The sequence below is a fragment of the Danio rerio genome, chromosome 17 (genome assembly GCF_049306965.1).
Source record: "Danio rerio strain Tuebingen ecotype United States chromosome 17, GRCz12tu, whole genome shotgun sequence".
NCBI lineage: Eukaryota > Metazoa > Chordata > Actinopteri > Cypriniformes > Danionidae > Danio > Danio rerio.
This window is the reverse complement of record NC_133192.1, coordinates 7,408,612-7,434,974: the sequence shown is the minus strand read 5'-3', so window position 1 is coordinate 7,434,974 and position 26,363 is coordinate 7,408,612. Positions and strand designations below refer to the sequence as shown.

General features: G+C 35.8%; 2 protein-coding genes, 1 long non-coding RNA gene and 2 other non-coding genes across 8 annotated transcripts in view; 4 read left to right on the top strand and 1 right to left on the bottom strand.

The window, feature by feature from the left end:
- The window catches only part of afdnb (afadin, adherens junction formation factor b), a 44,766-nt gene extending 29,041 nt beyond the window's left edge, over positions 1–15,725 (top strand). For 2 of the 3 annotated variants that reach the window (XM_073928074.1, XM_017351740.4), the window contains exons 15-24: positions 642–715; positions 3,472–3,590; positions 4,280–4,459; positions 4,905–4,984; positions 5,877–6,035; positions 7,065–7,415; positions 11,288–11,599; positions 12,608–12,680; positions 12,763–12,802; positions 14,788–15,725. In XM_073928074.1, the coding sequence (XP_073784175.1) occupies positions 642–715; positions 3,472–3,590; positions 4,280–4,459; positions 4,905–4,984; positions 5,877–6,035; positions 7,065–7,415; positions 11,288–11,599; positions 12,608–12,680; positions 12,763–12,802; positions 14,788–14,905 (1,506 nt within the window). In that variant the 3' untranslated portion in view covers positions 14,906–15,725. The remainder of the gene's footprint in view (positions 1–641; positions 716–3,471; positions 3,591–4,279; positions 4,460–4,904; positions 4,985–5,876; positions 6,036–7,064; positions 7,416–11,287; positions 11,600–12,607; positions 12,681–12,762; positions 12,803–14,787) is intronic. The other variant, XR_012393193.1, reaches the window with a different exon arrangement.
- Positions 15,698–21,747, bottom strand: dusp23b (dual specificity phosphatase 23b). The gene is given in 3 exon segments (NM_001002462.1): positions 15,698–15,973; positions 18,229–18,520; positions 21,527–21,747. Coding segments are annotated over 2 exon segments (459 nt in total). The 5' UTR covers positions 18,499–18,520; positions 21,527–21,747; the 3' UTR covers positions 15,698–15,784.
- LOC141378504 (uncharacterized) overlaps positions 17,279–26,363 on the top strand; it is a 70,698-nt gene continuing 61,613 nt past the window's right edge. Inside the window, exons 1-3 of one of the 2 annotated variants that reach the window (XR_012393204.1) lie at positions 17,279–17,313; positions 17,814–17,900; positions 18,291–18,522. This is a non-coding gene — a long non-coding RNA (uncharacterized lncRNA). The other variant, XR_012393203.1, reaches the window with a different exon arrangement.
- On the top strand, positions 22,722–22,804 carry trnal-cag (transfer RNA leucine (anticodon CAG)). Its single transcript has one exon. It is a non-coding gene; the product is annotated as a tRNA-Leu (tRNA).
- Positions 24,292–24,374, top strand: trnal-cag (transfer RNA leucine (anticodon CAG)). The gene has a single exon. It is a non-coding gene; the product is annotated as a tRNA-Leu (tRNA).

Below are 26,363 nucleotides of genomic sequence, written 5' to 3'. Positions count from 1 at the left end.
TCTGTTTATCTTACACAAAAGATGGTTTATTTGTTTTAGGATTTGTTTCTTTTTTGAGAGAGGACTGAACACTTGAAGACATCTAATGATTTATATCTTATGCTTTTATGGTACCTGTATGTTGTAGTTACTATATTTATGTTTTTTTTGTGTGGGGCTGTGCAAAAATGCTTTTCTTACTTAGAGTTATTGTCTTGTTTCTAGTCCAAATGTCTAAAGATTCTTAAATCAAGAAGCATTTAAGTAAACATATTAGCGTTTTCAGAACTAAAATGCCAAAATGAAGTGCGGTTTTCCTTAAAACAAGCAAAATAATCTGCCAATGGGGTAAAAAGAATAATCCTGTTTTTTGTTTTGACATAAGATTATTTTGCTCAGCCCATTGGCAGATTTTTTGCATGTTTTAAGGAAAAACTCACTTAATTTTGGCATATTATTTCTGAATACAAGACAATATGTTTTACATGTCTATAAACTGCTTCTTGATTTAAGAAACTTTAGAAATGTGGACTAGAAACTAGACAAAAGATTAAAGTAAGAAAAGCATTTGGGGCCTATTCATGAGCAGTGTGATAACCCAGGGTTTAAGTAAGCTAGGGTTTATAATGATCCAGGGTTAATGATTTGAAATGTGTATTTAGGATGGCAGACTGAATCCAGGAGATCAGCTGCTCAGTGTGGATGGCACAAGTCTTGTTGGAGTATCACAAGAAAGGTAAAACTCATCAAGGTGCTTTCAGAACATATCCATCCTTGCTGTATTCCTTGATTGACAGATGCCTCGTCCAATATGAATGGAGTAATCTATTCTCAAACTTTACCTCTCAGTTTGTCTGATTTGTCACTGTGTTTTCAGACTTGCTATTTTGTTTTCAGAATTGAGAATTGATTTGCACTTCTCGGTCAATATACAGTTGAAGTCAGAATTATTAGCCCCCCTAAATTATTAATGCCCCTGTTTATTTTTTCCCCCCAATTTCTGTTTAACGGAGGGAAGATTATTTCGCCCATTTCTAAAGATAATAGTTTTAATAACTCATTTCTAATAACTGATTTATTTTATCTTTGCCATGAGGACAGTAAATAATGTTTTACTTGATATTTTTCAAGACACTTCTATACAGCTTAAAGAGACATTTAAAGGCTGAACTAAGTAATCAGGTGAATCAGGCAGGTTAGGGTAATTAGGCAAGTTATTGTATAAGGATGGTTTGTTCTGTAGACTATCGAAAAAAAATTAGCTTAAAGGGGCTAATAATTTTGTCCCAAAAATGAATTTTAAAAAATTTAAAACTGCTTTTATTCTAGCCGAAATAAAACAAATAAGCCTTTCTCCAGAATAAAAAATATTATCAGACATACAGTGAAAATTTCCTTGCCCTGTTAAACACCATTTGAGAAATATTTAAAAAAGAAAAAATTCAAAAGGGGGCAAATAATTCTGACTTCAACTGTATAAAACAATCTGTTCAATATATTTAAAGTTTGAGTTTGTTTATGTGAATATTCAATTTAATTGAATTCACCTTTATTTGTGTAGCGCTTTTACAATGTAGATTGTGTCAAAGCAGCTTCACATAAAAATATCATAGTAAATTGAAACAGTGTAGTTCAGTTTTCAGAGATTAAGTTCAGTTCACCTCAGTTCAGTGTGGTTTAATAATCATTACTAAGAGTCCAAACACTGAAGAGCAAATCCATCGATGCACAGCTATACAGATCTTGAACCAAGCAAGCCAGTTGCGACAGTGGCGAGGAAAAAAACTCCACCAATTGGCAAAAGTGAAGAATTAAAAAACCTTGAGAGAAACCAGGCTCAGTTGGGCATGACCGTTTCTCCTATGGCCTAATGTCTTGTGCAAAGCTGCAGTCTAGGCGCCGGAGGCAGGAAGCTGGACCTAGCGAAGACTCGTCTGTCTCTGGAGCGTCGCAGCAATCAGTCTCAAGCTCTCCACTCCTACACCACAGTAGCTGCTCAGGATACGGCCTGGTCCAGGATGTGGAAATGTGACCACTGTCAATCCTCTCTCATCATAATATTTTTTATTCATTTGTGAAATTTTAAACACTACTAGACAATGATAAGGGTATTTTGACTGGTGTTTATAAAGGGTCATGAACAAATACAAACAAATACAACCCGTCATGAATGGATAAATACTTCGTATTTAGTGCCGTCTCACAACTTGGCAGGTCTGTCCTGCCTTCCGAAAGCACGTGCTTTCATGAATAATTAAGAAGCAGAGTCTTCTTATAGGATAATAGCTATGAATAATAATGAGAAACCGACGCATCACCACTCCACTAGCAGATTCGTGTGACGTCAGATTTTAATCCGCCCTAAAAATTATTTTAAACCCACAAGATGAAATTAGTTGACAAAAACTCAGAATTATCCAGTTTCATCCATAATTAAAGCTGACAGATGCTAACATTGTCTTAACTGATGCTCAACACACACTGTTAAAATCACAAAAAAAAGTATTTGAGGGTTTTGAGTACTTGAGGAACCTTTAAAAATGTCTCTCTAAGTTGCATATATTCCATATATACTCTCCAAATATTACATGAAAAATCTTTGTTTTTAATCTATAACTGAAAGTTTTTTTTTTTGTTTCGTCTCATATTGATTTATAAGGTTACGTAATGCAGTGTTTCTCAACTGGTGGGTCGCGGGAACATTTTCAGTGGGTCGTGGAGTGTGTGGTCAAAAAAACGACAAAGTTAAATTTTTTACTTATTTTGACTTTTATTTTGAAATGCATGAACGACAACCGCACTGTTTGACATGTGAAATTTCATTTAATTATAGCAACAAATATGTCGAAGCGCAAGTATGACCCTGAATATGTAAAGTATGGATTTACATATATTGATGACAAAAAAAAAGACTTAAAGCCTCGGTGTGTCATAAGTAGTACTAGCGAGATGATCTCACAAGAGAGCACGAAACCTTCTAAATTAAAACGACATTTAGAAACCAGACAACATGTTTTACTAACAGTTCAGTTTAGTTCAAGGTAACTGAACCTATCCTTACCGTAACCACTTTTTACAGTATTTGTTGTTTTTACTTTGTAATATTTCTATAAATTGATACATTTTGTTAAATGATAACAATAAAATATAGTTTATTTGTAAGTCTTGGTGATTTTCTTATGATTTTTCTGTCACTACTTGTGTATGCTAACAAATAATACAAATTAATTATAATTCCTAAAATGGTATAGTTTCTAAACATTTGGATCGCGGCTTGATGACCATGTAAAAGTGGGTCCCATGGCCAAACCAGTTGAGAACCCTGATGTAATGTATTTTTATCAATATCGATCTTCCTATGAAATAGCCATAAGTTTTTGATGTGACAGTAAATAAACAAACTAACAAATTCTTTGTATGTGTTGAAACAGTATCACTGAAACCGATCATTTGCCATTGTCATAATATTAATATTGATTGTTTTGACACCAGGGCTGCAGAGATAATGACAAAAACCGGATCAGTTGTGACCCTGGAAGTTGTCAAATCTGCAGCTGTTTTGTATGGCTTTGAGCGAGTGTTTGTCCAACCATCACCACACACATATGAAGGTAATAAATGCTAAGACATAATAAAGGGTTAGTTCACCTAGAAAATGACAATTCTGGTATTAATTACTGTTTCAATCCCCTTCTGAACATTAATTAGCATGATTTAGGTGAAATCTCAATTTGCATTTTGAAGATGGATGAATGAATGTCTCAGGGGATTGAAACGGGTGAGTAATTATTAACTGAATGTTGTTGTTTTGTTGGGCGAGGCAGTGGCGCAGTAGGTAGTGCTGTCGCCTCACAGCAAGAAGGTCGCTGGGTTTCTGGTTCGAGCCTCGGCTCAGCTGGCGTTTCTGTGTGGAGTTTGCATGTTCTCCCTGCATTCGCGTGGGTTTCCTCCGGGTGCTTCGGTTTCCCCTATAGTCCAAATACATGCGATACAGGTGAATTACTTCGGCTAAATTGTCCGTAGTGTGTGAATGTGTGTTTGGATGTTTCCCAGAGATGGGTTGCGGCTGGAAGGGCATCCGCTGCGTAAAAACTTGCTGGATAAGTTGGCGGTTCATTCCGCTGTGGCGACCCCAGATTAATAAAAGGACTAAGCCGACAAGAAAATGAATGAATGAATGTTGTTGTTTTTTTGGGCGAACTATTCCCTTAATACATTAACTGAACCAACAATATTTGTTCTGTTGCAATATTAGTCAAGACATCAGATTATCCATGCATGCTTGTGTCACATTTGTTAGATCCTGATAGCAGTGGAGCATCCAAAGAGAAGATCGGCGCCTTTGATGTCCATGACCGAACTGAAGCATGTGTTTCAGAAACCACCAGAATCCAGAACAGCATCAGCAAAGCAAACCCCAAACAAAACCAGGAGCTGCTCAAGAAGACGCTGGAGTATCGCTCAAACCCCAACCTGACATGTGAGTGTTTGGATTCTTTTGTGTGTGTGTGTGTGTGTGTGTGTGTGTGTGTGTGTGTGTGTGTGTGTGTGTGTGTGTGTGTGTGTGTGTGTGTGTGTGTGTGTGTGTGTGTGTGTGTGTGTGTTTGTGTTTGTGTTTGTGTGTGTGTGTGTGTGTGTTTCTTTTTGTTTTGCGGATGTTAACAAGAGCTTAGTGTTGTCGCCTCACAGCTGGTCGCTGGTTCAAGTCCCAGCTGGTCAAGTTGGTATTTCTATCTGGAGTTTACATGTTCTCCTCAGAGGAAACTCACGCCAACACAGGGAGAACATGCAAACTCCCCACAGAATAGCCAACTGACCCAGCCAAGGCTCACACCAGCAACCTTCTTGCTCTGAGGTGGCAGCGCTACCCACTGCGTTACCGCATCGCCCCTGTTCTCTTTAAACCCTATTTAAATTTCCATTAGATAACCAGGAAATGCCTGTGGATTCAGCTCCCACTGAAAAGATGATGCTGTCTTTCTCCACTGACAATCTGATGGATTCTGTGAGTACAGATTACGGTTATTTTATTATAATTGACTTTTAATTTTGGTAATATTCTAAATTATGTTTTGGTTTTGAGTTGTTTGTCTGTTTTCTTTGTTTAAAATATATTTATATTTAGCATGTGATTATTTAAAACATTCAGTTTTAGGGATGTTAAATATATATACAGTTTAAGTCAGAATTATTAGCCCCCCTGTTTATTTTTTTCCCCCAATTTCTGTTTAACGGAGAGAAGATTTATTCAGCAAATTTCTAATCATAATAGTTTTAATAACTCATTTTTAATAACTGATTTATTTTATCTTTGCCATGATGTCAGTAAATAATATTTGACTAGATATTTTTCAAGACACTTCTACACAGCTCAAAGTGACATTTAAAGCCATTTAAAGTTAACTAGGCGGGTTAGAGTAATTAGTTTGTTCTGTAGACTATTAGAAAAATATATATAGCTTAAAGGGGCTAATAATTTTGTCCTTAAAATGTTTTTTAAAAATGTTTAAAGCTGCTTTTATTCTAGCCGAAATGAAACAAGTAAGACTTTCTCCAGAAGAAAAAAATACTAGCAGACATACTGTGAAAATTCTCTGCTCTGTTAAACATCATTTGGGAAATATTTAAAACAGATTTTTTTTTACTAATTCTGAATTAAACTGTATATTAGCATTTTTCATATTGATTTTAAAAATATATTTTATTTAATTTTTTTATTAATTGTTTTTAATTTAAATTTTATTTGTTGCTTAATTTTTTTTGTTATGATTTTGGTGTTTGTTTTAGTTCATAATCATAACCCTGGTATACAGATCTTTTTAAGGCATTCATAAACAGTCCCGTTCTTATTCTTTTTATGTTGATATCGTTTGATATATTTCTACATCTCACCCCAGGGGAAACCTTCAAACGCTTCTTTAAACACAGATATTTATCAGAGAGAATATCTGACCCTGCCGTCCTCCAAACTGCACAGCAATAAAGCACCCAGAACCACTGAACAGCCTCTGCATATTGCTGCATTCTCCAGGGATCAGCAGAAGATCAACTTCATGGTATTTTGTGTGTCTGTTTTATTGCCCTGTTTGATATTTGTGCTTCCAAAAGTATCTATCTATCTATCTATCTATCTATCTATCTATCTATCTATCTATCTATCTATCTATCTATCTATCTATCTATCTATCTATCTATCTATCTATCTATCTATCTATCTATCTATCTATCTATCTATCTATCTATCCATCCATCCATCCATCCATCCATCCATCCATCCATCCATCCATCCATCCATCCATCCATCCATCCATCCATCCATCCATCCATCCATCCATCCATCCATCCATCCATCCATCCATCCATCCATCCATCCATCCATCCATCCATCCATCCATCCATCCATCCATCCATCCATCCATCCATCCGTCGATCTGTCTGTTTGTGTCATCCATCCATCTATTATCCATCCATCTATCATTCTTTTTATCTATTGTCCGTCCATTAATCTATCATTCTTTCTATTATTCTATCTATATCCATCCATTCCTCCATCTGTCTCTATTTATTTACTTTATTTATTTATCTATTATCTGTCAGTCCCTATCTATCGTTCTGTCTATCTATCTATCTATCTATCTATCTATCTGTCTGTCTGTCTGTCTGTCTGTCTGTCTGTCTGTCTGTCTGTCTGTCTGTCTGTCTGTCTGTCTGTCTGTCTGTCTGTCTGTCTGTCTGTCTGTCTGTCTGTCTGTCTGTCTATCTATCTATCTATCTATCTATCTATCTATCTATCTATCTATCGCAAAAGGTGCATAAAAATAGGTAGGTGGTTAAACAAAAGAAAGAAACTCAAACTGGCTTCACTCTAAAAAAATGCTGGGTTATTTCAACTAACTTTTGGACTAAACCAACAGCTGGGTTATTTTTTTAAGCCGAATGTTTGGGTTTTTCATATTTTATCCAATTTGGGTCGAACTAACAATACCTTTACTTGTTCCAACACTTTAGTGTTGAGTAAATGATGACAGAATAGTCTTTTTTAATTGAACTATCCTTTTACAGTAATAATGGTTGTATCCACACAGAAACAGGCGCATTCTCATGATGACCTGTGGAGTGCAGAGAAAGGGCACTCTCTAGTGGACAAACAGAAGTACTTGAAGAAACAGCCTGAAGTGAGCAAATGGATCAGTCTTGCAACTATCAGTCCAATAAACTCCAGTTTCTCCAGCATGGGACACAGAAATGAGCTGTGGAAAATCCCGACAGCTGCCCAGTCTGTGCCTCTGTCACAGCCGAAGCGTCTGGACGTCCCGTATTCACCACAAACCAACAAACCTTCATTCAGCACCTTCCGCCAGCCTGCAGACAGCAGAATTACATCCCAAACGCAGCATCTGTATCAATGCTTCGGTGCTTCAGCGTCTCAGAGCAAGGTATTTATATTAGTTTTGAAGATTTAATTTCAATATTATCTTTTTAAAGGTCCCATGAAATTAAAATAAAGTTTTTTAGATGTTAGTATTGTTTGTTTTTAGGATACCTACAAGCTAAAACAGTGGCAAAAAGCATGTTTGTCACTTCCGCATAAATGGATCAATGTAGGGCTGGGCGATATAGCGAAAAAAAATAAATAAATCACGATATCATGTTTCATATCATTCGATATCGATAATTATCGAATATTTATAGCAATACATTAAGAATATTAGTTTTTTTAACCACTTTATTTGTGTTTACCAACATCAATCAGGCCTTTATTTGTCACATACACTTTCATATAGTGAAATTTAACCCCCCGACCATACACAAACATCACAATTTTCAGGGGAAGACATTTAGAAAAAGGAAGTAAGATACATTTCAGGAGAGGGAGGCGAAGAAAAACTCCCTCTCACCTTGCTCTTGAATTATGGCAGTGTAAGAGCAGGGAGAAAAAAAGTCCCAGGAGTCAAGCACATGAACACACAGACAAGACATAACATCGCAACAGGGGATGTGGATATAGTGCGATGAGGGCGGGCAGCCATCCGGTCCTGCAGCTAAAAAGCGCTGGTCACAGACCCGCCTACCCCCTCCAGTGGGTGAAAGCACACAAAGGTGTGAGATGAGGGGCTAGGTGTTGATTGTCTATCTGTAGCTGTGTATGTGTGAGCCTGTAGAGTCCAACAGGTGTCCTTGAAAAGGAGCAGGAATTTCAGAGCGTCTCCTTATCTTGCTATCCTGGAGAAGTTGTTTTTCTCCAGCCGAGGCCGTCTGGAAGGAGAAGAAAAACAGGGAAGCCGAAAGAGTAGAAAAATACTTCAACTTTAGGTCAATATCTGCCAATTTCACAGATATTTAATGTCACTCGTCTCCAGATCTGGCGAAATCTTGTTGCAAAGCCGTTAGTTTCACCCCGATGTCTTCCAATCTAATATTGCAGTCTGATCATTAGCTAGCCTGCCCATCAGCGTTTCAATCAAGTCGGCCAGCCTGGTGGGGTTTTGAGCAGCACTGACCGCTTTCATCAATCATCGATACCCCAGGGCCCCGCATAAGCCCATCAGCAAAAACCCTGTTATTAAAGTACCGAATAGGTAGATATCTTCAATATCCTCCAGAGACAGAGCAGCCAGGCACACGACAGTCCACTTCTCCCACCCGTCCATCACGTATCCAGCTGCAAACGTTCCTACAGGACAAGTGGGCTCTCCCGAGCCCAAACTTCTCGTCGAGAGACCAGTTGATCAAATCCATAATTCCTTATTCGTTTGGATAGCAGGGCACGGAGAGCCTCAGAGATAGAATAAGACGAAGACAAGAGCAGCCAGAAAGGAGAGATATGGGACGGAGAGGGAAGAAGTGCGACCGCCTTCACCAAGAGCCAAAGAAAGAACTAAGACAAATAGATTTATTAGACAAAAACAAAAATACTTAAACAAAATATCTGATCTTTATGATAAAATAAACATCAGTGTTTTTTTTTTTTTTTTTAAGATTTATTTTTGACCTTTTTGCCTTTATTATTAGATAGGACAGTATCGAGACAGGAAGCGAAGTGGGAGAGAGAGAGAGGGGGCAGGGTAGGGCAATGTCGTCAAGCCGGGATTCGAACTCGCGATGCCCTGACGTGCCGCCACACCACACGTCAGCGCGCCAACCACCAGGCCATTGCGCCGACAACATCAGTGTTAAAGAGATTCTTAAACTCGATAAATAAAATATTACAAAGTGTGTGCAATGGGAAAGGTAGATCAACATCTGTAAGATGTGAATAATAATGATACAGTAAACCTCAAACTCTGTCAACAAAACAAATTATAATAATCAAATCTGAGCTTTCAAGTAAAGAAAATAACCATCATTATTCAAATCCATCAGAGGGGGAAAGCCCAGCCCTTTAGTGACAATCTTCCTCATCCGTCAGAAAATAAATAAATGAGACTAAGGCTACGTTCACACTGCCAGGCTTAGTGCTCACATCAGATTTTTTTCTCAAATCTGATTTTTTTGCCTCTTATAAATGTGGCCAATATCAGATTAGTGACCAGATCATGGTCCTAAACTAACCCGCATGCGCAAAAGTACAGATACGGAGAGCACAAAATGTCTAATTATGCACACGTGATAATGTATGAAGTAAGCATGTTGTCAGATCATGCTTATATGATTATTGCCCTTTTCACAACCGGGGTGTGTTTCATGAACTGTAAAGGATTGTTCTGCTACTTGAAATCTAAAATAAGTCACCTGTGATTAAAAACACTTATTATTTGTGATTTATGACAACCGCGGTGTGTGTTTGACCACCGGTGTAGTGAACTCATCAAGGGTTAATGAGCAGCCATAGATTGAACTGTGAAGGCGGAGTTGGTTTATCTCCGTTTGCAGAGTCATTTCATTTTACTTCGTTATAAACAGCAGACACATGCAGAAGTGGATTTAGGTGCTTGAGCACCTGTCCTTTTTTAATAATAATAATAATAATAATAATAATATTTATTATTATTATTATTATTATAATTCCTTACATTTATATAGCTCTTTTCTGGGCACTCAGATCTGTGTCTGATTTAAGACTACATATGAAAGTGGCACAGATCTGACTGGAAAAGATCAGATTTCATGCAGTTTGGGCTCTTTACACTATCATTATCTAATGCAGAGTTCAGACTGCATGATTTTCAAAGTAGTCGTGTCACAGATGTTTTCACACTGCATGACTATCTGGGCTAGCGTTTCGTCGCTGCTTTGTTTACACTGCAAGATAGATCGGCGACATGGACTTTCACATTGCATGACTTTACTATAGGAAGAATCGCCGACAACTTCGTCCAAACTACGTCTCACAGCCAAAAACAAGTTGTATATCTTTTGTTATTAACTACACAATGAGAAAGAAGCCTTTAATGGGGTAGAACATGTGCATGTTTGCTCACCTGGGTTTAAAGGGAATTAGCCATTTCTCCTCAACGTTGATAATAAACTAATTTCTTTCTGTATGAACCGTCAAACAGACACGGTTGCTCCTGAGTCCTGTCAAACCTCCACTAGTTTTTCCTCCATTGCATGCGTCCAAATAAACCGAAAAAGAGCGCTTTTAATTTCTCCCCCAGCCTCCCGCTGGCCTGCAGCAGGTATACGCACACGCACACGCAAGTGAATGCCGCTCTCTCATTGGCTGTAGGCGATCGCTGATGTTATATTCTAAAACTAATTTCAAACAGCATGATTTGAATCGCCCAGCTCCATATATTTAGCATGCCAAATATCTCGCAGGCATCGGCGACTCATCGGCGATTCTCTCAGATTGCGTCTTTGATAGTTCATACTGCGTGATTGTTACTCACGAGCATTTGCACGAGCACCGATTTGCCTGTGATTTCAGGCATTTGTCGGCGATTTCTCATAACCTGTCAGCGAGCCAAAATCGGGGCTAAAATCACGCAGTCTGAACTACGCATAAGTCACATGTGGGCAAAAAAATCAGATTCGGGCCACATTTGGCTGCAGTGTAAACATAGCCTTATTGTGCTTTTATCACTCCAATATGACTGTGGACACACTATACCTACACACACTTATGACCAAACAGCTTACAAAAGATGATTTTCATCATAGGTGTCCTATAAATCTGGAAATGATTCATATTTTTTGCTAATTATTGTCTTAATTCAGTAAGTTTTTCAGTGCCTGTTGCTAGTTTTTAGTTTTAGTTTACTAATTTATTGAGCTTTTTTTTTTTTTTTAAGTTAACGAAAATGTATTTTAAATGTAGTAAATGTAGTAGTTTTAGTATTCACTCACTAAAATAAGTTTGTCTCAGAGTCAGGTACTCAAGAAAAAAACAGTCGCCTTCCAGCCCATGTTGAAGCCACCCTCACAGTGTTTAAGTGTTAATAATCCTGAGCAGAAGGTAAAGCTGCTGACCTCTGAGCTGCTGGAAAAGGAAGTGCAGCATCTACAGGCTAAAGTGCAGCTCAGTCTGGAGGAAAGCGAGCGTCTGCACAGACTCTCTCTAGAGCTGCAGTTTCAGAGGAGAATCCAGGACTTCCAGCAGATCACTGATGAAGATGAAGATGAGGAGAGCCATGCTGTAGTAGGACGCAACAGCTTTCAGACAGGAAGTGATGCTGTGGTGAGTTGACTCTTCTAAAGGATAAAAATGTGTATGGAGATATTGAATAAACATGCTGCGTTTATACTACTGTTATGTTGCGGATGTTTTCATCCACTCTTCGGTGATTTTGAGCCTTTATTTGGCCACAACTGTCTCTTGTGTTTCAACAAATGGAATACATTTTTGTGGCAACTCTTATTTTCATACATATTTTGGGAAAATGCTTTGCGATCTCAACAATACACAATGGGTATATGTATTAAAGGAAATGTATTAGGGAAAATCATTCTTATTCGACAATTTTATCTTCTTCTTCTTCTTTGGCCTTAGTCCTGTATGGTTGCGGGGTCGGCTCTTTTTGGAACAAGTCCTCCATTTTTTTTTTTAGACTTGTCCATATGCTTTTTAAAAGTAAAAGCAATGGGTTTTAATAAAATGACATGTAAATGGATAAAATCTTACCTTGAAAACAGAAGTCGAATAGTAGATTTAAAAGGAGTGTTATCAGATCATTTGCCCGTCGCTTATGAGGTTCCACAAGGCTCTGTTTTAGGTCCGTTGCTTTTTTAAATATACATTAATGATTTTAAAGTGGCTTGTTCAAATAAGCTTTTGTTATATGCGGATGATGCAACAATAATAGTGTCTCACGATAGAAGGGAATTTATTGAAAACGAAATAAGTAAACAAATTGAGGAATTCTTTAAATGGTTTTGCCTTAATACATTGTCCTTACATTTGGGTAAAACTGAATTCATTTTATTTGGTTCAGCTGCGAAACTAAGAAAATGTGTAGGGTCAGAGATAAAAGTAGGGGATAAAATTATTACTCCAAAACAGGACGTGAAATATTTAGGTTGCATTTTAGATATTAATTTGACAGGTGAAAAGATGGCTGTTATAGTCCATTCAAAATTAGTTTTTAGCAAGACAGGCTGAGCTCCTAGATACCCAAACTTTAAAAATATTGGCTAGTGCATTAAGCACATTTATCCATGAACTCATTTTTTATTAATATAATTTTAGCGTAATTGTGAGAAGACTGGACCTCCCGCAGACCAGCAAAATGAAGGCTTTTCTGATAAGCACAGGCTGGAAGGTACAGTAGACCAGATTCAATCACTGATCATTATTAGTTTAGACTTGAAAAGTTTTTCTAAAATTGATTTATGTACCTGCAGATGGAGCATGTACAGGAAACCAACAAAAGTTCACATCTGAGTGAGTGCATCGATTCTCTTTCATTTTCACCGTCTAACACAATATAGCTGATAGGTTTATATATGAAGAGTTTATTTGCATTTTTTTTTGCAGATGATTTTTGGCAGTACTCTTTAATTCATAATATAAATAAGAAAATTACTTTAAAACAACCGGTTTTACTTGTAATAAATCATGTTTTAGGTATTCCACAACACAAAAACTGTAAAAAAAAAAATAAATAAAATCTAAAACAAAAATAAAATGAAATAGTTAAATGTATTTTTAAAAATATAAATTAAAAAATAAAGTATTTAAATAAACTCTAAAATTGTTGAACCATTTTGCATCTCCAAGATAAACCTACACACCAAAATCCTAAAATGTACTCAGTTTAGATAGTTATGCTTAACAGCAGAAAAATGAGAGAGAGATTTGTTGAGAAATTGTTATAACTTTTCTTAAAAGTCAAGTTTACATACAATAAGATTATTCTGCCTCTGAAAAAGCTCAGATGATGGTGTCAAGCTTTTGGAAGTTTCCAATTGGCTAATTGACAACATTTGAGTTCATTGGAGGCACAACTGTAGAATAGTATTTAAGGAAACCTCAAACACACTGCTTCCTTGTGTGACAACATGGGGAAATCAACAAGCCAAAATCACCAAAAAAGCCAGATTACAATTAGCTAAATTACTTTGGGATAAAGAATATTTGTTGAAGACATGTCCTGTGGTCTGATGGAACTAAGATTGAACTGTTTGGTCATAATGACCAGTGTTACATTTGGAGGACAACGGGGAAAGCTTACAAGCCTAGGAACACCATCCCGACTGTGAAGTATGGGGACGGCAGCATCATGTTGTGGGGCTGTTTTTCTGCAGGAGGGACTGGTCCACTTCACAGCATAGATGGCATCATGAAGAAAGAACATTATGTAGAAATACTGAAGCAACATCTCAAGCCATCAGCCAGGAAATTAAAACTAAAATGGGTCTTCCAAACAGACCATGACCCTAAGCATACTGCCAAACTAGTTAATGTGCTTTAAGGACAACAGAGTGAATGTTTTGGAGTGGCCATCACAAAGCCCTGATCTCAATCCTGTAGAAAATTTGTGGGCAGAGTTTAAAACGCTTGTGCGAGCAAGACAGAAAACAAATCTGACTCAGTTACACCAATTTTGTCAGGAGGAATGGGCCAAAATGCCTTCTAACTATTGTGAGAAGCTTGTGGAAGGATACCCAAAACATTTGACAGTTTAAAAGCAAAGCTAAAAAAATACCAAGGACATGTATGTAACTGTCAAGTTTTTGACTGTCTAGAAATTAATAAAAAATTCTCAAAAAAAAAAAAATAATCTCATTATTCTGGAATTTAGCAAATGTAAATGATTTAGGTAATCCTAACAGACCTAAAATAGTAAACGTTTAGTATGATTTACCATCAGACATTTTTTTTAAATGGTTATGTTCTTTTTTTTAGAGTGTATCTAAATTCTAGTTTCAACTGTATATGTATTTTTAGATTGATTAGTTTTTACTTAATAAGTTTCTTTTTTTTACTAGTTTACTTAGTTTAAAGACTAAAGCAGTGATGAATAATGAAGCACTTATTAGATTAGCAAATCAATCAATCAGTCATTAATAACTATAACTGTCATTTATAAAAAAATTAATCTGACATCCCAGTAATGATCATCAAGACATTTTTACAGTATTTAAATCATCTTTGTTAACATTAACTAATAAGAATAATACCTGTTTGTTGTTTGTTTGTGTCAGCTCTGTCTAATAAGTAATTTAAACAGATTTTAAATAATCTGTTTATTTTGATTCAATGCTTTAGAATTAGTATACGGTGACTAATATAGTTTAACATTAACACTTGATTTGTGATAAACACTAATACAAGTACTATTACTTTCAGACAACTTCAAACTCTGGTCATTTAGAAAGCCCTGTAATGTTACATTGTAATCAGACTTTTTTTGAATGATTTTACAGTGAAGTAAATCCCAAAGGTTTTCAAACACGACGGGCCCCAGAAAACCTGACATTTAAGGAGCGTCAGCGGCTGTTTTCCTTGCCAGTGGTCACTTCAGGAAATGTCAAAGTGTCATGAGGAAATTAAATGAAAATGCAAATCAGCTAGATTTGTTTTTTGGTATGCTACTTGTCCATTAATTTTGTTAGAGACTGTAAATATTTTAATTGTTGATTTGTTTTCACACACATGTTTGTAGTAAAATTGTATAGACATTAAAGGGCACCTATTTTGCTTCTTTTTACAAGATAAAAGAAGTATCTAATGTCCCTAGAGTGTGTATGTGAAGTTTCAGCTCAAAATATCCCACAGGTAATGTTTTATATCTGACCCTTTTAGGTTTTGATCCTAATTGTGCTGTTTTGGTGACTGTCGCTTTAAATTCAAATGAGACTGGGCTCTTTTAAAAAGAGGGTGGAGCTACAAATTCTTGTGTGTCAGCATAGTGGCAGATTCAAAAACAAGACTAAAATGCTATGATAATGAGGGACAGATGGTCACTAGTGGGCGGTGCTTTCTCCCTCTGATGACATGTACAAAGGGAGAATGTCAGTGTTTTTGCGGACTGTTTTATCAAGTGTGATTATAAAAAAATTTAAGAATTTTTTTTTTTTTTACCATTAAAAGCTGGTTATATTCACACACTGCCACAACACAACTTTAAACACCTTATAAGCATGAATTTTGCATAATAGGTCCCCTTTAATTGTAAAACCTAGAAAAACTAGACCATTTTTTCGATAAATAAAGGATATTATATTTAGTTTTTATGTTTCGCACAGATATAGTGTCATAGAAATATGTTAATAATAGAAATAGCAGTGGCTTTATCCTGTAAAGCCTTTAGATTTGTCAAAATAAATGCATGCATTGGAAATAAATAAGTCTTTATTGCTTACATTATATCATTCATGTACATCTGCATCACAAAAATAAATGATTTTAAATCTTCTTGTTTCACACTTTGTTTTGCTGATAAAACTGCACAATCATTTGTTCCTGCTCTCTGGTTTCGATGGACCCTCGGCGGATTCGTCTTATTTCATTAATAGCATCGATTCCGCTGATTTTCCTGCTCTTCACCAGGTAGCAGGCAAGCATCGTCCCCGTACGTCCAAAACCATGCAAACAGTGCACCGCGACAGCCTGACAATGTTAAAAATTGACAAGAGATGTTTAAAAGTCTATTCACAGCAAGCACGATAACCATAAAGAAATCAATCTAACATGCAAAACAACAGAGTTCAGAACACAACTATGATGAGAAACGGCTTCGTCCCTTTATTAATCAGAATAAGAAATTTTTTTTATTTAATAACTGGTAGCCCTTCACACTCATCGGTACCCAAGAAGTAGCTCTCAGTTTCCAAAAGGTTGGTGACCCCTGGTCTAGCGGTTCAAACGAAGTCGCAACTTATTTGCGAATTGTTTCTGGTCATTACTGGAGTAGAGATGTGCTTTGGCTGCGCGGATGAATACGACGAAACTCTTCTAACAGGTAATGTTGGTTTTATATTCGTTCAGTGACAACTTGTGACATGCTCCTAATATTATTTATCATGGTACTTTGAATATTAGGTAAAAAAAAAAAACTTTGAATATTAGGTTTGAAATCACGTGTAAGTTCAAAACAACATTAGCACTATTTAATGGACTAAATCATGTTAAAGCACACTGATATTCATTGGCTCCTAAAATGATTTCACAGTTTACAGTTTAGAATTTATAATAATAATAAGCATGTCCGAATGTGTGAATATAAAACCAACTTTAAATAAAATAATTGCGGATTGTTTTAGTCATTGCTAGAGTTGTACTTCGGCTCCGCGGATGAATACGACAAAACTCATCCAACAACGAAAGGATGAATGTTTGAGCAGGTAAGCAGATAAAATTGTGTTTATGATGTGAATTTGGTTAAGTAGGGTTTTATGTCGCTGGTGAAATGTTGTTTTACAACGTCAACATTCACGTTAAACACGGTGTCACTAACAGTTATACATATTATTTGCGGATTGTTTCTGGTCATTACTGGAGTAGAGATGTGCTTTGGCTCCGCGGATGAATAAGATGAAACTCTTCTAACAGCTAATGTTACTTTTATATTCGCACATTTGTTCAGTGACAACTTGTTACATGCTCCCAATATTATTTACTATGGTACTTGGAACATTGGGTCTGAAATCACATGCAAGTATGACTGCAAAACAACATAAGCACTATTTAATTGACTGAGCAAAGTTGTTCTTTGATAGTCATTGGCTGCTAAATTGATTTCACTATTTAAAATGTGCAAAGAATCATTTTCTGAAATTATATTAATAATGAGAAAGTCCGAATGTGTGAATATAAAGCCAACTTTAAATCATTTGCAGATTGTTTTGGTCATTACTGGAGTAGAGTTGTGCTTCGGGTCCGCGGATGAATATGATGAAACTTCCAAGTAGCAGCAGATTAACTTGGGTTTATGATGTGAATGTAGTAAGGTAGGTTATGTTGCTGTTGAAATGTTGTTTTATAATGTTTGTCAACAATAACGCTAAACATATCGCTATTCAGATGTAATATTATATCATATTTGGTATAAACGGAGGTTAAATATTCGCGAATAAATGATAAAAGTAACGTTAACTTATTTCGGTTTCCCGTGAAATCCGGCCCGATTAACGTTAACTGTTACCCTATTAATGTAAAGTTGGCTTTATAAGTGCACATTCGTTCAGTAACAACTTGTGACATGCTCCCAATGTTATTTACCATGGTACTTTGAATATTAGGTCTGAAATCGCGTGTAACTTCAAAACAACAATAGCACAATTTAACTGACTGAACAATGTTCAGGCACATTTTGATATTCATTGGCTGCTAAAATGATTTCACTGTCCAGAATTTGCAAATCTTTTTCTGAAATTATATTATTAATAAGCATGTTCGAATGTGTGAATATAAAACTAACTTTGCGTAAATTACTCGCGGATTGTTTTAGTCATTACTAGAGTAGAGTTGTGCTTCGGCTCCGCGGATGAATATGACAAAACTCATCCATCCAACGAAAGGATGGATGTTTGAGCAGGTAAGCAGATAAAATTGTGTTTATGATGTGAATTTGGTTAAGAAGGTTTTATGTTGCTGGTGAAATGTTGTTTTACAACGTCAACATTCACGTTAAACATGATGTCACTAACAGTTTACATATTTAATCAAACTAAAAACGGAGGTGAACTACAGCTAAACTCGAACAAACGATACGATTTCCCGGGAAATCCGACTCGACAACTCAACTATAAATCGGTTTTATTGTTTATTAAGACACACACTTTGTGTAAATAAGTTTTAATGTGTTTGTTTGTTTATTTCCATTTCTGAAAAAAAAAATTGTGTCTTGCAACTACACTGTATACCTGTCCGCTGGCATTGGCCTCCTCCACTATGGTCAGGAATCTGTTGATCTGCTCAAATGTAGGCGGACAGAAGTCGATTATCTTGATGTGGTGGAGGGTGAGGTCTGGACAGGTGTCGTGGTCAGGTGGTTTTCGCTCGGTCAGGGTCACCAGGTGTTTGATCCCGTTATTCAGCAGGTACTGATAGTGCGCCGTCATCCGCGGCATCGCCAGACCGGCCACTTTACCGGGGTCCACCCAGGAGAAGTTTGGAGGTTGAGCCGAAGCCATGGGTTTCTCTGTGGTCGTGACACTGTAAGTGACATTAAAACTTTGTTTTCCACAAAATAAAGCCCACTTTTGCCCATATTTACAGACGCTTAAGCATGACGTTCTGAGGATGAATGGATGTTTGCGACAGTCATTGCTAGCTGAAACTAAAGTCATAACACAACAGAGTTCAACGCTAAGGATTTTTTCTACTGGTCCGATCCGGCCAATGGTTTAGATTTTTACTTGCCCTGCCAAAATGTTCACTGGCCCAAAAAAAGGCAGGTTAATAGTTATTTTTTTAGCTACATATTTTAAATAATGTGTCAAAAATAAATCTGCAAATCTAGAATTTCAATAGTTAAAGTGTTTTAATAAATGCATAATGAGCAAAATTCAGTGTTATGCAAACAAAAAGTGCAGGATGGAAAATGTGGAGGTATGTTATTTCAGTTCAAAATTATTTATTAAAAGGTGGCTGACTGGCATATTGTGCAAAAAAAATTTTTTTTTTGCTTTTTTCCGTTGTGTTCCCATGTAAATTTCTGCTTCCAAGACATTATAAACAGACATTTTATTTTAGCCTCATAATTTGATGTTGCCTCCATGTTGCCGCCTCTTCGCTGTACTGGTTGTTACCAGTATACAGAAAAAAATAGCGTGCTCAAACATCAAATCAGATAAGAGGATCTGAAAAGCAATATGAGGTTTATGACATCACAAAGAAGGCAGACTTTTAAGACTAAAAAGCACAAGCTTAAAATGCACACAATTGACAAATAGTCGAAGGCAAATGAAACTTTAGTGACAAGGCGGCACTGTCTCAATCAGGCCAGTAATAATGCTGTCTACTGTCCCAAGCATCTCTCACACTGGCCCCGGGCCATAGGGCAGTCCTTATTGTTGAGCCCTGCACAAGCTAGTTTAGGTAGTTTCCAAAGCAACATTTGTTTTTATTCATTTAGTACTCATACTAAAATACGGTGAATTATTATAATAAGCTGAGGTTAAATAAAGGTTAAAAATGGCAAAGTTCTGCAACAACAAAATTCTAATAAAATAAAGCTAATTGAAATATTTTCATATAAATGTCTATATAGAGTAGTCAACATTTAAGGTGAATCAAAAAAGTTTATCAATTTTCTTAAGACAAGAATAAGTGTTAATAGTTAACTTGAAACAAAATCACAAGTAAACAAGGTAGTTTCCAAAGCACCATTTTTTGTTTAAGTACTAAAAATAAATAAAAGGTTATTAAATGCTATTTAAGGTTTCAGCTAGCTAATGCTAGTTGAAATATTTTCATTAAAATGTCAAAATAGTTAAAATATAACATGATAAAGTATATTAAAATATGAATAAATGGCAACAACTAGCATGACTATATAATGAAATGGTACTTTAGGAACTTAAATATTACATATTAAATATTACTATTTACTTTTTTGGCAATACCTTACATTGTATTATTATTGCAATCACAAACACAATGCTTATTATATTATGTTTGTGTTTGTATGTGTATAGACTGTATATAGATTAGTCAGTACTGAAGCCAAATCTGAAGCTAATTTAACGAACTAACTTAAGATCGCAGTCCAAAAACTAGTACAGCCAAATTTATGTTATAGAAAATATTAAATACACATTTTTAAAAGAAAATTCGTAAGAAAATATCAAGAGAAGCAAAAGAATTTAAAGGTTTAGTTTAACTTTTTTGCCATATATTGCTTGAATTTAATTGTATTATCTTTAATTTTCTAAATGTTTGGTGACTAAAATGTTAATTTAATAAATATATTTTTAATAAATCTGTTTTGTGTATGTGTATAAATATTAGGCATGGGACAATAACTGGTTTAAAGGTTTACTGCGGTTTGGAAATGTCAAGGTATTAAAACCGCAAAAATGTTTTGTTATACCGTTTCAAAGGTGTATGTAGAGGGTTTTTAAAGTGTTTTTAATTCATGTCTTGTAGGGAAATCTGTGTTTTTGAACCTAATGAAGATACTAAAACTCAATGGTTTGTTTTAATTATGTAGCCTGAAATATTTAGTGTTCCAAAATATTATAAATGTTTCCTAAAATGTAATATATTGTGTTTAATGGGGGAAAAGTTTTTTTTTAATTTATTTTTTATTAAGACATTTAAAAAGAAGGTATTTTACAGCAGTAAACACGATACCAAGAAACCGTGATATTTTTATCCAAGGTTATCATACCGTCAGAAACTTGTAGCGGCCCATGCCTTGTGTGTGTGTGTGTGTGTGTGTGTGTTTGTGTGCGCGTATATTCAGTACTCGGCATATACAAGTTCACCCCTCAGAAATCTACCTTTTAAATTCATATTTTTAATAGAAAGCTCTATAATATTATATATGTGCATATACATTAGTCAGTACTGAAGCCAAATCTGAAGCTTATCTAACTAAATAACCTATGATAATCATCCAAAAACTAGTACACCAAAATTTATATGTTATAGAAAATATAAAATTAAAATTGAAAATAGAGGCAAATCAGGAGAAGCAAAACAATGAAAAAATTTAGTTGAAATTTTTAGGTTGTACTTTTTTTGCAATATTTTGCTTGAATTTAAATGTATTATCTTTCAATTATCAGATATGTTTGGTGACTAAAATATTAGTTTAATAAATGTATCTGTTTATTAAATCTGTTTTGCCTATATTCACTGAGAAATGGATAAAAATATAAATATTAAAAGTGGGGTATACTCCATTATGCTGAGCACTATATATATTGAGGATTTAAAATGAGGGTAGTTTAATCTCGTATCTTATTGCAAACACAGATCATTTACTCTGTATCTTGTCTATATCAGAGTTGACACTGTCCAAAGTATTAGGTTGTATAGTCCTATTTCATAATGCAATCTTAAATATTATTGCAACCAGAAGTGTGTGTACTTGCACTACATACAGTATTTTATATGTATTGTATCATTACACTTAATAAATTATGTATAATACTGCAGTCACAAGCACAAACGCGTTGTATTTGATAGAAACAGGAGTTATTTTGTCTGTACCTCGTCTATTTCTGTGTTGACTCTGCGTGCTCCATATATCCGCATTAAAACGGTTCTGTCTGGACACCTTGATAACCACACACTGCTTCTTATCTTCACACGTACGTTAATCTATACATTTATATTTTTGCGCTTAAAATGTCAGCTAATAATGGACTTGAATGCGGAAGAACGGAACATGCTGTTCAATCGTAGCAGCTGTCGAGTTTGAGCATTGGGAGGCACTAAAATAATCAGTGCTGTGCTAGCAGTTTTATTCCTGCAGGTGGCGCGCAAAGGCCACAAAAGGCGTATCCTCCATTAAAAACGCATGACAGCTAGGTGTTTCGGTTTGCTCCTAAACTATTTCTTAAAATCAATTTAACATGTTTATAATTGATCATTTAAGTATAAAAATGTAACGATAATGTCAAAATAGACTCATCTGTAATCACCAGACTAATCTGATTGGTCCATTTAGCGCAGCGCTGACTAAAGTAACAGTGACCACGTGCTTTGGCTAAACTTGACCAGCGGTTTGGATAATATGTACGCCTCAAATACATACGATGCATTGATGCAATAGTCGTTATGTTAGTACTAAACATTGACGATTTAATGTATAATAAAAACATCACCTTGAGTGAAGTGCTTAATGCTTATCTTAGTTTTTTTTTTTTTTTTTTTTTTTTAGATTTGATTCAACTGTTGATTCAACCAATCATACACATGTACAAGGCAACTAGATGCAGTTTAGGTCTAATCAGAAATGCAATAGCAGCAAGGATATAGTGAAAGATATAGTTATTATTTATAAAGTCCAATTATAGAAAAACTGTAGGTAATATGGATGTACTATGAACATTACATACAGGTTGTATTAACTATGAACAGAAATGTAAAGCAAGGCAAGTCTGTATAGCACATTTCATACACAATGGTAATTCAAATACAATGATGAACATATGTACAGGTATGTTATTACTAATATAGATATGTGATAGATATGAACAACTGTTTCTGTGGTTTAGCACTTTGTCCTGTGGAACTGCAAAGGTTTTCTTTCTGGAAAGGTTGTAGCATTCACACAGTGTACAAAAATACAATATATGTGCTTATTATCTATTATATGTGCTGAATTTGCTCAATAATGACATAATGCATTGCAAGCACTGACTGTATAAAATAAAGCTAGCATGCGGTTAGCATGTAGCACGTCAGGATGGCCGAGCGGTCTAAGGCGCTGCGTTCAGGTCGCAGTCTCCCCTGGAGGCGTGGGTTCGAATCCCACTTCTGACAAGTACATTGTTTTTGACCATTTAACTCGACTATATTGCTCATATTTACAATCTGCACTCATAGTTTGTACATTTTTGTAGCTCAGCTTAGCTATCAAGTGATTTAGACTTGCTATTTTAGGAGCAGTCATGGAAATTTTAATAAACAATATATATTAGTAGTCTAAGACAGTATAGTTATGTGGTTTATAGACTTTTATAATCTTTTATATAGGCTAGTAATCAGTTTTTGTTCTCAACCTTTTAATATGGTGTCATAGATTGCAAATTCTGACCTTTTACAATCAGACTAAAATATTCAGTTGTTGTGTTGTCGCCAGAGGTGGACTTACAGTGTGTTCACACCGAAGGCTTAAGGTCAAAGTCGCTCTGGCCGTCCTGGCGACAACGCTGTCTGTCTTGAGCTCTGGCGGCGAGATTGTCAAGATATTCTACATTGATCTCAAGTTTACATTGATTTCAAAAAAGGGGGCGTTGCAGCATATCATGGCTGTTACATTTCCGCATATTTGGCTTGGGAAGAACTGTAGTCGGACTAAAGTTCACAAGACTGGAGTCCTCTCAAGCAGTAGACTTTTACATTCTGATTGATGATATGACAAATTGTGAACGTAATTATTGAGAAACCTGGTGTTTTATTTACAACTAAATGTGATAAAATACAGAGAATACACAATCAGACATCAGATGCTGATAAATAAGCATGTTGTATAGTTTTTTTAGACCAAGAAATGTGCCTTGTAGGGCTGTGCGATATAGCAAAAATCTCACATCATGATACAATAAGTCATCTCATAACCTGATAAGCTGTGTTGGGCAGTAACACTTGCTTCAAGTAGGGACGATACTAGTTTAACTACATTTCTTAGTAGCCTGGCGGTAGTGAAGCTACTTTCTAAATCAGATTATTCTGTAGCGAAGCAATTTTTTTAGTCAAGTACTACTGCATTATGTAGTGTAATTCATAAATATTTATATATACTTATTCCTCAACATTTTCCTCTACTATAAATTACTATAGTATTTTAAATGTGTAACAGCTGGTTTTATTGGATGTTTTGGTTTTGCTCTCATGCTGTGTTTCTGTTTGGAACAGCATATTATGTGCAGTAAATAATGAACTGTACAATTATGTCTTATGTTTCATTGACAGTTTTATTGATCACAAACATAAGACTGACTTGGATTTAAGTTGCTTTGATTTAAAAATGAAAATTGCAAAAATAGCTAAGATGTAGCTACGCTGCTATTGCTAAGTAGCTTTTAGCTTAGCTTGCTACATTTCATAGTAGGTAACTTTTAGCGTAGTTAAGCTACTTTTAAGTAGAGTAGCTAATACCTTAGCTCACTACTTTTTTTAAAGTAGCTTGCCCAACACTGCTGATAACAATATTTATCACAATATGTGTACTAATTAGCCCAGTTTTGAGGAAACAACGTGTTGCTAGCACTATATAAGAAAGCTAGCATGGGGCTAGCTTGCACCTCGTCAGGATGGCCGAGCGGTCTAAGGCGCTGCGTTCAGGTCGCAGTCTCCCCTGGAGGCGTGGGTTCGAATCCCACTTCTGACAAGCACATTGTTTTTGACCATTTAACTTGACTGTAATGCTCATATTTACAATCTGCACTCATAGTTTGTAATTTTTTTAATGAACATTGCAAATAAACATTGCATGTTAGTAATCTTATACAATATAGTTATGTGGTTTATAGAGTTTTATAATCTTTTATCGGTTTTGGTTCTTAACTTTTTAATATGGTGTTTGATTGCAAAATCTGACCTTTTACAATTTGACTAAGGGTGCTTTCACACCTACACTTTTGTTTAGGAACCTGTCTCGTTTGCTTAGTTAGCGCTGTTCGTTTGGCATATGTGAAACCACCAATCGCTCTCGGATGTGCGCCAAATCAATCACTCTGAGATTGCTTGAATGAGGTGTTCTCGGCTTGATTGAAAAGAACTCTGGAGCGGATCGATTGCAGTGAGATAGCGATAGGATCCGAGCGCGATTATATCACTGTGATTTATGGATATGTAATAGGCATACGGCTATATAAAAAGAGAGAATTATGAGTAGGCCGGGAAGTTTGGCGAGTCTCCGGATGCCCGCAAAGGAGTGATAATCTCCCAGTAATCTCGCGTCTCCCTCCCGGTCCTCAAATAGGCTACGTCGCACACCCTTCTCACTCATCCCCAACGCATCTCTCCTCACTCTTCAGACACGTTGCGCGCACCTTGTCAAACACCACCAAACCACCACCTCTCATGACAGCTGAGCGGGACTCTGCAAAATAAACCCTGACACTCTGAGCAATGTGAGGAGAGTTTACTTGCACGTGACTTGTTTTGGCTCTTTTGGTCCGATTAGAAACTTTGCAGTGTGAAAGCGAACCGCTCCAAGAGCAAAGAGCAACAATGTAACATTTGTATTTTCTGTTTCAGAACAACTGAATCGATTCACAGGTGTGAAAGCACCCTAAAATATTCAGTTATTGTGTTGTTGCCAGGGGCGGACTTACTGTGTGTTCACACCGAAGGCGGTGAGAGCATCAAAGATTTGCATGTGTAGTACAGAAGGAACATGGTTTTGTAAAGTAACAACAGTAAAATAGCAGTGGTTATAGACTAATTTTACAACATATGATAGAAAATTTATCAAAGGGCTATATGATTAATATAGGCTTCTTGGCATTGGTCAGGGCCATCCTTTTCCCTGGGTCCCTGCTTACATCGCTTATTGGTCAAGTCCGCCTCTGGTTGTATACATATATATATATTTTCCCCCAATTTCTGTTTAAAGGAGAGATTTTTTCAACACATTTGCAAACATAATAGTTTTAATAACTCTTTTCTAATAAATGATTCATTTTATCTTTGTCATGATGACAGTAAATAATATTTGACTAGATATTTTCAAGACTAGGGGCTCAAGGAGCTAATAATTTTTGTCCTTATAATGGTGTTTAAAAAAAATTAAAAACTGCTTTTATTCTAACCGAAAATAAATAAATAAAAGACTTTCACCAGAAGAAAAAATATTATCAGACATACTATGAAAATGTCCTTGCTCTGTTAAACATAATTTGGGAAATATTTAAGAAAGAAAATTTAAAGGGGGGCTAATAATTCTGACTTTGTGTGTGTGTGTGTGTGTGTGTGTGTGTGTGTGTGTGTGTGTGTGTGTGTGTGTGTGTGTATAGTTAAATATTTCCTTTTACGATAAATAACTAGTATTTTAAATGTGTAACACCTGGTTTTATTGGATTTTTTTGCTGTTATATACTATAATTTATTTTTGTTCAGCACAGCATATTATGTGCAGTAAATAATGAACTGTACAATTATGTCTCATATGTTTCATTGACCGTTTTATGATGACTTGAATTTAAGTTGCTTCAATTTAAAAATGAAAATTGCAAAAATAGCTGAGATGTAGCTACGCTGCTATTGCTAAGTAGCTTTTAGCTTAGCTTGCTACATTTCATAGAGGGTAACTTTTAGCGTAGTTAAACTACATTTAAGTAGAGTAGCTAATAACTTAGCTCACTACTTTTTTAAA